Source organism: Corapipo altera, unplaced genomic scaffold (genome assembly GCF_003945725.1).
Source record: "Corapipo altera isolate COAL_440 unplaced genomic scaffold, ASM394572v1 57, whole genome shotgun sequence".
Classification (NCBI taxonomy): Eukaryota; Metazoa; Chordata; class Aves; order Passeriformes; family Pipridae; genus Corapipo; species Corapipo altera.
Window position 1 is genome coordinate 7,398,384 of NW_020884905.1, and position 14,061 is coordinate 7,412,444.

The 14,061-nt window shown below is 48.3% G+C and overlaps 1 protein-coding gene and 1 long non-coding RNA gene across 6 annotated transcripts in view; both read right to left on the bottom strand.

Moving 5' to 3' along the window:
* The window catches only part of PDE4B (phosphodiesterase 4B), a 156,942-nt gene that overhangs the window by 15,155 nt on the left and 127,726 nt on the right, over window positions 1-14,061 (bottom strand). For 2 of the 5 annotated variants that reach the window (XM_027651401.1, XM_027651402.1), the window contains exon 6: window positions 13,790-13,902. In XM_027651401.1, coding sequence (XP_027507202.1) covers window positions 13,790-13,902 — 113 coding nt within the window. Of the gene's footprint in view, window positions 1-9,284; window positions 9,312-11,331; window positions 11,523-13,789; window positions 13,950-14,061 lie in introns of those variants that run through there. The other 3 variants (XM_027651407.1, XM_027651405.1, XM_027651406.1) reach the window with 3 other exon arrangements.
* Window positions 2,271-8,285, bottom strand: LOC113950966. Its single transcript, XR_003528952.1, has 3 exons — window positions 8,274-8,285; window positions 4,322-6,460; window positions 2,271-2,280 (listed from the first exon to the last, which is right to left on the bottom strand). It is a non-coding gene; the product is annotated as an uncharacterized LOC113950966 (long non-coding RNA).

The following is a 14,061-nucleotide window of genomic DNA, read 5'->3' on the forward strand; positions in this document are numbered from 1 at the left end:
GGTGATTGCTGCCTGGAACACCCTGCACAACAGTGCCCAGGATTCCCAAAATAAAAGGGCCATCTTTGCTCTGAGATGTTTTTCTGTCTCTAGCCACCTTCACTGCTACCAGCCTGGCTTGGCAGGATGGCACGAGGCTTCCTCATGTGCTGTGGGACATGTGGGGCATGGGGGCAGCCTATGCCCCTGGTCCCTGCTCCCTGTTTGCCCAGGCCAGAGAAGGCATGGCTCCAGAACATTCAGATGGGATTCCAGCTCAGCCTTCAGCTACAAGAAGCACATGGAGCAAAGGAAGCTGTGACCCACCTTCTTCTCTCCTTAAATTCATTATTATCAGAGGTGGGAAGCTGATGGTACCTCCCTTTTACCCTGTGGCTGTCTGCAGAACAAAGATGGGGTGCTACCTGCTGGGGACACTGCCATCATCATCTCTGCTCTCTCCTCTCAGGAAATTTTCACTATTTTCCCATTAGGAAAAAATTCTTCCCTGTGAGAGTGGGGAGGCCCTAGCACAAGTTGTCCAGAAGAGCTGTGGCTGCCCCATCCCTGGGAGTCTCCAAGGCCAGGTTGGACAGGACCTGGAGCAACCTGGGCTAGTGGAAGGTGTCCCTGCCCACAGCAAGGGGGTTGAAACTGGATAATCTTCAAGGTCTCCTTCCAACCCAAACCATTCTATGATTCCATGATTCTCTTGCAGCATTCTCTGCCTTGCCCTGCCAGTGTCGTAGAATCATGGAATGATTTGGATTGGGAAGGATCTTAAAGCTCATCTCATTCCACCCCCTGCCATGGACAGGGACATCTTCCACTACACCAAGTTGCTCCATGCCCTATCCAACCTGTCCTTGAACTCTCCCAGGGAAGGGGTAGCCACAGCTTCTCTGGGTAACCTGTGCCAGGGCCTCCCCACCCTCACAGCCCAGAATTCCCTCCCAATCTCTAATCCAAACCTACTCTCAATGTCACACAGTGAGGCCTCACTTTCCAGGTTACTCAAACTGCTTAAATATTGTCTTGTGATACAAGAAGGAAAAGGATGTCAAGGTGGATATCTCATGGGATATGGGCAGGAGGAGGATGTGAAGGATGCTGGCTGCTCAGGAGGACATTCCAGAGCACTGGGCCATGGGCTTTTGCTCACAGGGTCTCCTCTACACTCCATGCCAACCAAGAGGGACAAAAGCGTTTTTGAAACTCCCAAGAGGAGCCTTAGTGCTGGAGGATGAGTGGCAGCAAGGATGAAAACCAAGGCAGAGAAAGGCCGTGGGAGGGGAGGAGGGCTCTGACCCCATCACTCCTCACAGTGACGTATTTTCACTGGTCACAAGCACCAGCCAGTGACACGTGAGCACTCCCACAGCCTGACAGCCAAGCACGTGCTGAAACACTCTCTGGATCGAGGCCTTTATCTTTACAAGGAAAACACCATCATCAGATGATCACACAAATGACTTTTAAGCACCGCTGAATCAGTTGGGTTTTCTATACAATCACCCCTTTCAGTTAAATGATCCCAAGTGATGGACAAACATCTGATAAAAATGCCTTTACCTCACAACTGGCTCCATAAAGCACAAAGGGCAGCTGCTCCCTTTTCACAGCAGCACAGAGCAATTAAATGGTCTGCACAAGGTCACCCAAGCCATCTGCAGCAGAGATGAGGACAGATAAACGACCTCAGGATCCCCATATCCGATCTGTAACAGGAAATCTGTCCCCCACAGCTCCTCCAACAGCCTTAATCTCCTTCACTTTTCCAGACTTTTAATCAGCAACCTTTTATAAACACAAGCAGCAGAATCAAAGCACTGCTAGAAGAACTATCAGGGCCAAACCCAGCTGAGACACCCACGGAGCTGTGGGAATTCTCACAGGATTTGCAAAGTTTATTATGATTTGCCATCTGAACGATGCTGGCACCTAAGCAAGATTTACTTAATAACGTGATGCCCTTTCAAAAACATACGGTCCAGCATGGACCAAGGCATGCTGGCTGTCTTCACTGCTCATGGGGTATATTTGGGATTTTTCCTGAGCTACCCTTGATGTCAGGATGCCCTGGTAAGTGCTCTGCCACTTGCCTGCAGGGAGCAAGCAGTTTAATGCCTCTGCAGGGATCAATGGCTGATGTCACGAGCAAACCTCTGTAATGATCAGGTCCTTAAATCGATGCGACAGTAAAGGGTAAAACAAACAGATTGTGGGTAGTGATGAGAAAATGCCAACTGCTCCATGCCAAGCAAACACAAGGACGGGGCTTCAGAGAGCTCGTGCTCTCCCCTCGTAATTATGGTAATGTCCATCAGCAATATGGGCAATTACGGTAATGCCCATCAGGAGCATGTGGACCTGTGCTGCAATTTTCATTATTAATAATCATCTCAGTGCCTTTTCCAAAGGAATTTAGCACTGATAGCCTTGCTGCACAGATGGGAACTGAGGCACGTGCATACACAAGGGTGGACACAGGAGGGAATGACTTTTAAGGGTGCTTCCCTTAAAAAGAATTAAAATCAGGAAAAGGGCTCAGTGCTCCCTTCCCTCTATCCGAAACTCCAACCACAGGACCATGCAAGTAACACAATCAGCTGGTGAGAAGAGTGCAGATAATGGAAATAAGATGAAGCCCAACTGCAATTTTCCATATCCAAAGACACATGGTGGTACAGCCGACCTTCCCAGCGAGTCACCACACTCTGGAACCATCTGGAGGGTTGTGTGAGAAACAGCCACAGCATTGCATGGAGCTTTCCTGTTTTGCATGCTCTGAAGTAACTGCAGAAGTCATCTGCACCAAATTAAGTCTACAAGAATTGAATCATTCTTTGATTACCAGCAGTGACCCTATCCCAGGCATCCTCTGGTTGAGGGAATCCGCAGTTTCTTTCCAGCTTTCTAGTCATGCGTGCGGGCGGTAATTTCCTTGATTACCATCGGGAAAGTTCACTCACAGTTCCCCTCTTGCCTGCCCACACCAAACCCTCACTGCTTAGGATTTTTCTCCACCAGAAGTTGCAATATTTGTATTTACTCCTTCACTGGAGTGAGGGGCAGAAGAAGAAACTTTGGTCTAATTTAAGATAGAATTTGCCAGATGTAGGAGCCCAACTGCACTGGGAGGGCTCTGGCTCTGGGCTCACTGTGTGTGATACAGGGTGACCTTACTGTGGCCTTCCAGTGCCTAAAGGGGCTCCAAAGAGAGATGGAGAGGGACTCTGGACAAGGGCCTGGAGAGACAGGACAAGGAAGAATGGCTTCCCACTGCCAGAGGGCAGGGTTAGATGGGATATTGGGAAGGAATTGTTGACTGTGAGGGTGGGGAGGCCCTGGCACAGGTTGCCCAGAGAAGCTGTGGCTACCCCATCCCTGGAAGTGTCCACGGCCAGGTTGGACAGGGCTTGGAGCAACCTGGGATAGTGGATGATGTCCCTGGCCGTGGCAAGGGGTGGAACAGGATGGGCTTTAAGGTGCCTTCCAACCCAAACTATTCCATGATTCTATGGCATGACTCAGATGGGAACGGGAAACGTCCCCGGTGCTTCAGTATGGAAATTCCCACTCTTCTGGCTCTTTATGGAAGGAGCAACTCTATTTCTCTCTTAGGGAAAGCCATGAAGAAGGACAGACAGTTCTTGGCCTTTTCAGTCCTGCACTGGCTCCAGTGATAAATCGTGCTGTTATTCCTGTTCCTATTCCCCTTTGGAGTACAGCAACAGAGGTGTTCCTGGTGCATCACAGGCAGAATAAAGACAGGAGGATGTATCTGCTGCTGATGTAAATCCTTTGAAGTCAATTTATACCAGCTGGGGTTCCCTGAGGCCAAGAGTCCTTATGCAAAGAGGCTGCTTAAAAAAGTTTTAGTCATTTGCAGGAGCTGAGGGCAATTCCAAGATAAAAGAGCTGCTCAGATGCTGTGGGGCTCCGTCCTGGAGTACCTATGGAGAGAGGGGTCCCACCCCATACTTTGATGGAGGAATCTCGGTGCAGATCTCCAGTGTGTTAAAGTGTTTATAAACTCCCTTCCCGGTGACCCACCCTTCTGACGCAAACGTTACATCCCTCGCTCCTCCACCGCTCCTAGAAATCCCCAGAACAAAAGGATTTGTGGTACAAGGGTTACTTTCGCCTTTGATTCTGCACAGAAGCAGCTGGGCTGAATCCTCCTCACTTAATTACTCAGGTAAATTACTGCAGGTCCAGAGGCGCAATTAAACTTTGGTGCAACTCCATTTAACAGCTCTACTCCTGGGAATAGTTGGATGCCCAGTTCTGGGAGCTGGGAGGAGCTGACGCTCACCTGCCCGTGTGACGGAGCGGGAACGATAGTCCCATCGGAAATTATTTACACACAGGAGGGAAATTACTCATTCGTGTGTACGGCAACCGGGTCAGACAGCCAGTGTGTAATGCTTCTGTCTGGACCTCTGGGTGCTCAGAAGGGATGCATGGGACAGTCTACTGCAGATTTTAAAAAATACGGGATTAATATTATCCCCGTGCTTGAGAAGCTTGAAGCTTGTTATACCCAGCCCTCTCATCCTGACAGACCTCATTCCTGTATTGCACAGAGACCGAATCCTTAAGCAGACCAAACTCCTGGATTTTTGAAGTATGGACCACTTCTTTTGCTGTTTCTTGGCAAGTTTGCAAGTCAAGAGTTAAAATTCTTTAATTTGTAGGAGCAGTAACCCTGCTTATCTGTGTTTTCTTGCTCTTACATCACTTACAGAAAGGACTGTGTCAAACGAATTTGCAGCAGTCCTTGTTACTTCATAATTCCTACTGATTTTCCTTTCTAGGCACTCACGTGGAGGGTGATGGGAAGGTGCATTTAAATGCTTAAATAAAAAAACAAGCCTGTTTCACCCTAATCAGCACTAAAGAAAAAAGTTTTCAGCTGTATTTCAGTGCCTGAAGAAAAGTAGAATGGTTGCAGTCAACTATCAGTCATTAAAAAAATCAAATGTTTTTGCAACTCTCTCTAGTTCTTGTTTCCTAAAACAATATCATGTTTAATGTGCTAGAAACTATTTTTAATGAGATACAAAGTACTATTTGTTTTTTTGGGTTTTTTTGTTTTCCCTTCAGCTTATTTTTTAAACCAAAAAGTAAACACACAGTTATGAAATCTCCAATTTCACATCAAAGCAGAGTTGATTTATATATATGTTCAAAGGAAGACTTTAAAGGAGCAACATCATGACCAACTTGTTGGCCTGATGTTATTAGAATAATTTAAAAATCCACAATGTAAATGTTGATAAATAAATAGCATGTTGCCATAAATCAACATGTGGCTGCTCATGAAAGCAATAACATATATCTGATGTAGACAGAACAATATTCAGATTTTACCCGTGAAGTTTAGCATTTCTGAGAGCAGCAGAACCTCCCTTGGGTGGGACGGATTTACGCAACACGGGGCTTAAAAAAGTGATGAATTGGAACCTGAAGCGGAGTGTGCCTTTCCAGCTCATTTCCAGCCAAATGAGACTTGAAATATGCAAATTGCATTCGAATGCCGGAAAGAAAAAACTCCCTATAGGATCCTGCCCAAGGAAAGCACTGTGGATTAGCGCTGCTTCGAAACCATACTGAATTTCTTCATTTCAAAGCAGGCTCGGGGCATGTTACTCACTTGCTGGGAACGGGTAAGGCAGAGGAAAAACCCCTCCACCCGCTGCGGGGGAATGGGTAAGGTCATGGAGAAACCACCCCCTTTGCTTTCCTGAAAATGAATGTGTCATGTGTTTATAAGGTGTGCCTGCCTGGGTTTGTGTTGGCACACAGAGAAATGCCTGCAGGGCCAAATCTGCTTGCCGCCTCCTCCGGCGGGCAGTCCCGCAGCAGCTTCGGCCCAGGAATGCCAGCCTCGGTGTATCCAACACCATGGATGCACCTGGGATCCAACAGACCTTGGCTTAGGTTTACATTTGGGATCCAACAGACCCTGGGTTAGATTTACATTTGGATTGATATGAAATACTAGGACTGGGAGAGTTTAAGATTTCACAGAATCCTAGAATGGTTTGGATTGGCAGGGGACCTCGAAGAACATCTCATTCCAGCCCCCTGCCATGGCTAGGGACACCTTCCACTAGATCAGCTTGCTCTGAGCCCCATCCAACACTTATTTCTCCCCGTGTGATGTGACAAAGCACACACTGTGCGTCTCCTTGGGTGGAAAAACCACCAGTCAGTGGGGTTTGGTCCAGCCTGAAGCTTAAACTGAAGCTTTGGGTTTCTTTGGAAGAAGCTTGGGTTGATTTCTGTGTCATCCAAAATATTCTTCCTACATGAAGACTAGGCCTCTTCTAGCCAATTAATACAGACTTAATTAATATCTGGAGTCTACATCTCATCTTACTGGATTTTCTGTGGATTTCCTCCCCATTAATACCAAACTACACAGGGCAAGAACCACCCAGAAGCTCAGCAATGATCTCCACGGAATGGCACTCTCTGTCCATCATTGAAAGGCTCATTTTATAAAATAAATTGCGCTGTTGGGAGGAAGAACCACACAAGTGGCACATCACAGCCAAGGGGTAACTGCTGAGAGCAGTATCACCTTTCCTGAGAAAGGTGGTACCCATCACCAGCTGAATGCAGTGGGGTGAGTGTTCATACCAGTTTCTCATCCTAGCACTGCCTTTATTCTTTACTCAAATAAGAGGTGAGAAAATAAAAGCAGAAACAAGCAAAAACACTCATTCTGCAAAATCGTTTTTAGAGTTTTACCAGGTGGAAAAATGTTTGTTGTGTTAACTGCAAAAGGAGAATCGGGAAGGAGAGGTGATGAGAACCAGCCCATGCTGAAGGCAAGGAAGCACCAGCAAAATTAAAACTTACAGCAGCTTGTTTGTTGACACAAAGTTGATTAAAGAAAGACCTGATGCAGCTGACAACATCTGTGGCCTGGAGAGCAGATAGTGCTGCAGGAGGCTGCAGATCTCAGACCAAAATCTTGTGTCAGTCACACCCATGCAAACCACACTGCTGAGGCCTTCAGTGCCAGAGGAAGCCAAACAACTACGTAAGGAGAGCCCACAAACCACCCAGACACTTGCAGGGAGCAGGCAGAGCCATCCCTACTCCTCCGTGGAATTGGGAGATGCCGGACATTTGGATTAAATAACCTGGATTAGAGACTCAATCTTCAGAAAAAAAAACCCAAACCAAATCAAACAAACAACAAACAACTGAGAGGGAAGAGCATTTGTCATTTAACAAGAGAGCAATGCAATTAAACACAGGATTTTGTTAATCGTATGAAGTAGCAATTTAAATTTAATTTAAATTTGAATCAAGCTCTGCAGTCATCATTTAGGCAAATTCAGCTGGGGTTTTACCTGAGTAGGAGAACAGGCTCTGGAAAATTCAAATAACTTTGTGCCCTGAGATGACTTTTCAAAGATGCCCACGATGAAAAAAACTTTGGCAATTTTTAATTGACAGAAGTCTGTTTGCTTCAGAAAACACGGGACAAAAGAGTGAGTCCTGGGAAGAAGTCAGTTTAAGTCCTGGCAAGAAGTCAGGATAGCTCTACAATACAGTATCCCCCCCCAAATGTGGTAGTTGGTCCTGCCAAAATGAAAATGAGCCTAATCCAAGCATCAAAACCATACAGAAGGCACTAATTAATGTAAATACATTTAAATGAAAAATCCTTCTCACATAGAGATAGGCAAATGCACTGCAGAATCATTTTTCTGTGCTAAACCAGCACATCATTTAGCTATGCTAAACCAGCAGCAAGGTGAGGCACTTCTGGTTTGTTGGCTTTAAACACTGAGCAAAGGCTTTAATCGGAGGAATCTCTCCCTCTAAAGAGCTCTGATGATGAGTCTTCAACGCGCTAAATCTCCACAACATGTCCTGCCTTTGATAACACACCATCTTTCAATTAGGTTTCACTTAGTGCAAATATTTGGATCAGCAAGTGCCCCAGTGAATGCAGTTGCTCTGCAACTGGGTGAAAAATTAGGACTTGGAGTCAGATTATGGAAACTGGCCTGGTCCACAAAATCAGGATCAAAAGTAGGACTGCTCCAAGTAATAAGCCCTGCTTTGAAACCCTGCATAGCTCACCTTCATTTTAAGTGATGCTTCTCTTCTGGGATGTCACATGTCTCCAATATCCTTGCTTCACTCCAGAGAGGTCCCTGCTCTGAACAGTTAGTCACTCTCTAGTCCTGCCCTCAGATCATGATTCATTTAGAACCTGCCTTTGAGCTATTATTTATTTAAGCCCCACCCTAATATGTTATAACGTAGAAGTCTGAGAATGCAGAACTCTTAAAACCCATCATGTCCTAGTAAAAGCAGGATTGTTTAAAGGACATGCCAGAAGGTCCTGGGCACCGTTGTGTCCGGGAGAAGGGATGACAGGTCCCCACAAAGGCTCCTGGGAAGAGAGATTTTGAACCAAATTTCTACCCCCAAAGTCTTCATCTCTGCATCAGCAGCACATATGCTGTGCGTGGCTGTGGGATCTCCCTCAGATGGGCTTTTCCCACACATTTACCACATCAATCCCAGAAGATGAGAAAGCATCCACCACTCAGAGTCCCTTTGCTCTAGGAGGATATCTGAAACAGTGGCACTGACTCCTAATCCTGCACCCACACTTCCCACAGCCAACGCTGCAGATTTCCAATATTTCATTTTTTAAATATTTGAATCGGTTTAACTAGGATACCTGACAGCTCAGAGGGCTGGCAAGAGCAAAATATTAGATTGTTAAATGCATATGGCCCCAACTATCCGCACTCCACTTTTATGGTGTATTTCATAGAATCATAGAATATGCTGAGTTGGAAGGGACCCATCAGGATCATCGAGTCCAACTCCTGATTTTTATGCACCTATAAGCTAACTGATACAACCAGAATGGTATATATTTTAGAGGCCAAAGAGCAAAGGAGGAAGAATATGATGGATACAGAGACGGCTACTCTAGAAGTCCATATATCATGATGATGAGAACTGATACAGAGGAGCTGACTCAGACCAAGCTTTCCAAATCCTGAACATCCATGAGAAGCTTTGAGGGGTTTCACAGTCTGGGTCAGAGCCAGTTCCCTCCTCACCCAGCAGCCTTCTCTGGAACCTCTTGTTCATCACTCCTGAGTGTCTCAGTGACAAACCCTGGCTTCCGCATCACTGTAGAAACGCAGTCCCCTGTCCTCTAGGACAAGGACAACCTCACCACGAATGAAACCCCATCAAACAGCACAAAGATGGAGATAACGTTCCCATCCTCAGCCCTAAAGATCTCCTACCTCCTGGAGCATCCTGCCGGTGTGGTGTCCCGCTCCGCCGCCCGCAGCTGGACGTGAACGAAACAGTTAACGGAGCGCCGACGTCAAAGCGGCACGACGTGCGCGGGGCTCTGCGGGGACCCGGCTCTGCGGGACCGCGGGGAGCAGTGCCAGGGGCTGCTCCGGGAGCACAACTCTCCCAAGCTTTCCAGCCCCCGCTTCCGTACCGCCAGTGTCCCCGGGCGAGGGGAATACCGGCGTGCGGCCGGGGAACCGCGCGCGGAGCTCAGTGATTCATCCCGGCTTGTGAAAACAGGAGACGTGGAAGTCTCTTTGTTTCTCCGGCTGCTGCACCAGTGAACAGACCTCTCTTTGTGCGGCGCTCGGCTATTTTAAAGCTTATTAAACAAAGGAAGTTACAGCGAAAAGCAAGGGAAAGACTAAACAGCTCGGCACCACTTAAGGGAAACATCACGTAGGAAGGGGACGATATTGGGGGCTGACAGACTGGCAGGAGGGAGGAGGACGAGCGGGGACGTTGTGCAGCCCGGCACATACACCGCTGGCACTTGGCCCCGCGCCGCCCTCGACCTCCACCGCGGACCTCAGCAGTTTACATTAGTGTCCAGATGTTTATTTAGCCACTCTCTCCTGAAAGCGAGGTGCGGCCTTGCTCCTCTTTTCTGACCGAAATGCCCTTTGAAACACAAGCAAAACGAAATCAGTTCTGTTTATCTTAGTGGCTTCTGGCTCACAGGCTACCAAGACACAAGCACGGAGCCCCGTTGTGATGCTGCTCTGAGCTGCTGTCTGGACACGGCCCTCGGTGGCAAGATTTGAGTTGTGCTATCCAGCACTTGGGAGTAACAGAGATGTCTTTAAAGACGAAATAAGATAATTTAAGGATTTACTCTGCAGTGGGTGTAGCTGCACGAACAGCCTGGGAAGAGAAGTGGGTTTTCAAAGTCGGAGAGCACACAGCAGGACTCTCATTACACCATCTCTGTCCACCTAAACTTTGAATATTCCCACAGACCACAAATGACATTATCTGGACTTGATGGACTGCAAAAAGCTCTAAATGAGACTGATCTAATTTAAGGAGATGGAAAGGTGCTGCTTAGCACCTTTTGGATGTATCCTGCACAGATAGGGAGGTAGCTCCTGAGAATCAATATATTTACTTCATCCCTCAATTTTATCACATTATGGCTCCATAAAAACTTGGAGCTGGCAAGACCAGCACTTCATCTGGGAAAGATACTTGTTCCTTCTTATGAATCAGGGGATGCACTGAGCACATCCTCCCTCAGATCCCAAATGCTATATTAGGGAACAGAGCTGAGCAGGTCCTGCATTTCTGTCTGCAGGACAAGTGAGGCTGGGGACAGCTGCCCAATGCCAAACACAACGTTACAGGTTGGCCACCAAGTGAGAAAATACCCCCTTCCTCATCATCAGGATCTTGAGTCACAAACCCTTCTGAGAAATAGCAGTTGCTTCAGCTGGGAGCTGGAGAGGGTGATAAATGCAGGAATAAAAGAATATATATGTTACAATAGCGTAAATAAGTGTGGTCTGCTTCCTCAGGCAGCACTGAGTGCCTGCAGAGCTTCTTATAGGTAATTTTGTTTCATTGCAAAGCTGCAGGGCCACATCAGCTCACAGCAAAAGATCAGTATAGCATTAGGAAAATAAATTCCCTTCATGTCAGTTGCAATCAGGTAATTTTGCAGGTAATTTTTTTTCTCTACTTTAGAAAGGTAAGGGCACTGTGCACAGTCAGTCCTGCAGCTGGAGCCGCGAGGGCTTGGGCTGGTTTGCAGATCAAGCACTGCTCGGATAATGCGTCAGGACTCAGGAACACTGACAGCACTCCAGGGCACAGAGTTCCCTCTTTGCCAGTTTTCTGTCGGATCCCAGCTCATGGGACTGCAGGTCCCGCTGTGCAAGCGGCAGTGCTCCCTCTGCTCGCACTGATGTCAGTGCAATCGGCTCACTGGAAGATTGGCTGCTCATATCCTCACTCCTCCTGTCATTAACTCACAGCTTAAAAAAGTATACGCACATGTTTTAACCGCTGCTTTCCGAAACCCATCAGCTCAAAGCCAGGATGCCGTCCTGCATGGCGCTTCCCCCCAGCCACCGATTCCTTTCTTGTGCAGGGCTTCTGAGAATCACCCTGCGCACACGTATGCTGAGATCCTCCCTCTCTCTCTGCTGTTGTTGCAACTCTGGATTTTCTAAACTACGTCTGTCAGGAAGGAGACAGGAAATTCGAGTCACACTTGCAACAGCTGTGCCATGCCTACTATCAGTCTCAAATGACGTAGTTTGGCTTGGGTGGCGCAGGGCCAGGAACTGGCGAGAGCGGAGGTCAGGAAGATAGGTCACTGTTTATACTGCTCCTGCACTTGGGAGCATGCCGAGGCTATTTGCTTTCTTCCTATCTATACTGTTTCTCCTTCCGTTTTTCTTTAATAATGTGGAGCCCAAGCATCCTGTTTTCAAAACATCTGACTGTTTTGCTATTTACCGGTGACAAATTGAAATGCCTTTGAGTGAAGCTGGCAGTGGGATACTTGGCATAGGGAAAGACCTGCCTGATGGAGGACAGTTGCAGCCTTCTCATGAAGATGCAGGTTTCCAACCTCACACTGTCAGACTGTCAGACTGCAGAGTCTGCCACCAAACCCCAAAAACCACAAACCCCCCAAATTATGGGAGGTTGAAACGAGATGATCTTTACGGTCCCTTCCAACACAAACCATACTATGAATTGTGTCAATATTTACTGCTGCTGAGGAAAGGGAAGCAAGGTGTGAGGCCATTTTATGATTCTCTTTCACAGATGAAAACTGTGAAACTGGAAGTTGACCAAAAAGCACAAACATTTCAGAAATGGGTTACGAAAGAACGAAGTTTCAGGAACCTTTAGCTTGACCTAGCTGTAAGTCATCTGCACACAGAGAAACCACAACTTTTAATTGCTACATAAGCAATTTAGTTAAATCTTTCACCTTCACAACTCCAGATTTGTCACTCAGCAAAAATAAGTAACCTCAAACCGAAGGGCATCAGTGTCCATACTGGAGGTGCAGCCTAAACCCTTCTCAACTTTCATCCAGCCTTCCTTCAACACAAACTCAAACAAAAAAATAATATTCCTTTCTTGAAAGCTCGACCTATAAAACTTTACTGCTTCCTTTGACCCTGCACATCGTGGTAATCACTACCAGAGGAGGAAGCTGAAACAACATGGGATTTATTTGCTTAACTATTTTCCAAAAACTCAGTTTATGATTCAGCATTTCTGATTTCAGTAATTTCCAATTAAGAAAAAAAATAATAATAACATGGAGTTCGTGCAGAACTGGGTTTAAAACCACGGCAGTTGGGCAAAGACGTGGAGGTGGCTGGCATAAACCGCATCCTGAATCCTGCAGCCAGAGCAGGATCGGGTTGGGAACGTGGGACCGTGACCGCTTCAGCGGATAACGCGGGGCTTGAACCGCTGTCTTAGATCCTTGGAAGAGGCAGGCAAAGGGCTGGGAGCTGCCAGCCCGTCCCGCGGGTGTGCCAGCTCTGCTGGCAGCCCCGGGCAGCGGTGGGGAGGCAGACGGGCCCCGGGGCAGGGAGAGCAGTCTGCCCGCAGCGGCTGCCCCACGAGGGACGGGCGGGCTCGGGGAGATGCGGGAGTGAAGCTGGGCTGATGCGGGGGAGCCCGGATCCAGCGGGGAGCGGGGTTGGAACACCAGGTCCCAGAAGTTGCACACAGGCGCTCAGACCTTGCGTTTCGCTTTCCTCCCTCTCTGCTGCTTCTCAGGATACTCCTGGGAGTCTGCTCTCCTCCTGACTTTAAACACACTTCAGCACTTTACTCCTCGCAAAAAAACTCACAACTCCCCTTTCGCTCACATTAGAAACCCCGAAAGAGCTGCTGCCCTCAGAGATCATTCCCTGTGCACCATCCTTCCCTTCACACCCTCAACATGTGCTGCCAAGTGATGCCGAGCCAGCCCAGCGCATTAAAAACCAAATTAAAACGCTACTGAAAGCCAAAACAGCCATAAAATCCCGGACCACAGTGTTGACAGTTCGCCGTTATTACGGACAGACAACAATGAAGTTAATTGACTTTTGGAGTGGTAAGCTGGTAAATGCGTTTGCACAGTGTTCCTGGTCATGTCGGCTCTAAGGGACCAGAGATAACTCAAACCTCTTTAATTCTCAGAAATAAGCCTGCGGCAGCGATCACTCTACTCTCTCCACGCCACCCCGTACTGCCCTCCCCATGCCACCCCGGATCGCTCTCCCCTCACCATCCCGGATCGCTCTCTCCACACCATCCGCTGCAATTTTTTCCTGGCTGTGCCTCCTCGCACCCCCCTTCCCGGCACTAACTTGGAGTTCCCGTCCTGGACAGACACACAGACTGGTTGGGCATCGGGCTGCCGTGCCCCGCACCGCACCGCATCCCTGTCCTGCATGCCCACTGCGCATCCCCGTCCCGCATATGGGCTCACCTTGTTGGATGCCATCTCGCTGACGGAGCGGTAGGTCTGGATGGTCTCCAGCTGATCCAGGCACCAGTCGAGCTCCTCCAGCGTCTCCATGGCCAGCTTCTGGTAGGGCTCCTCTGCGAAGAGGCACACGGACATGTATTCGGGTTGGCGCTGCGGCCGCCTGTCCATGGCGGGGCCGCCCGAGCCGCCGCCAGCTCCGCCGGAGGTGCCGCTCCGCTCCCTCATCACGCGGCCGCCGCTGCGCTGTCCCGGCCGCCGGCAGCGAGTCCCCG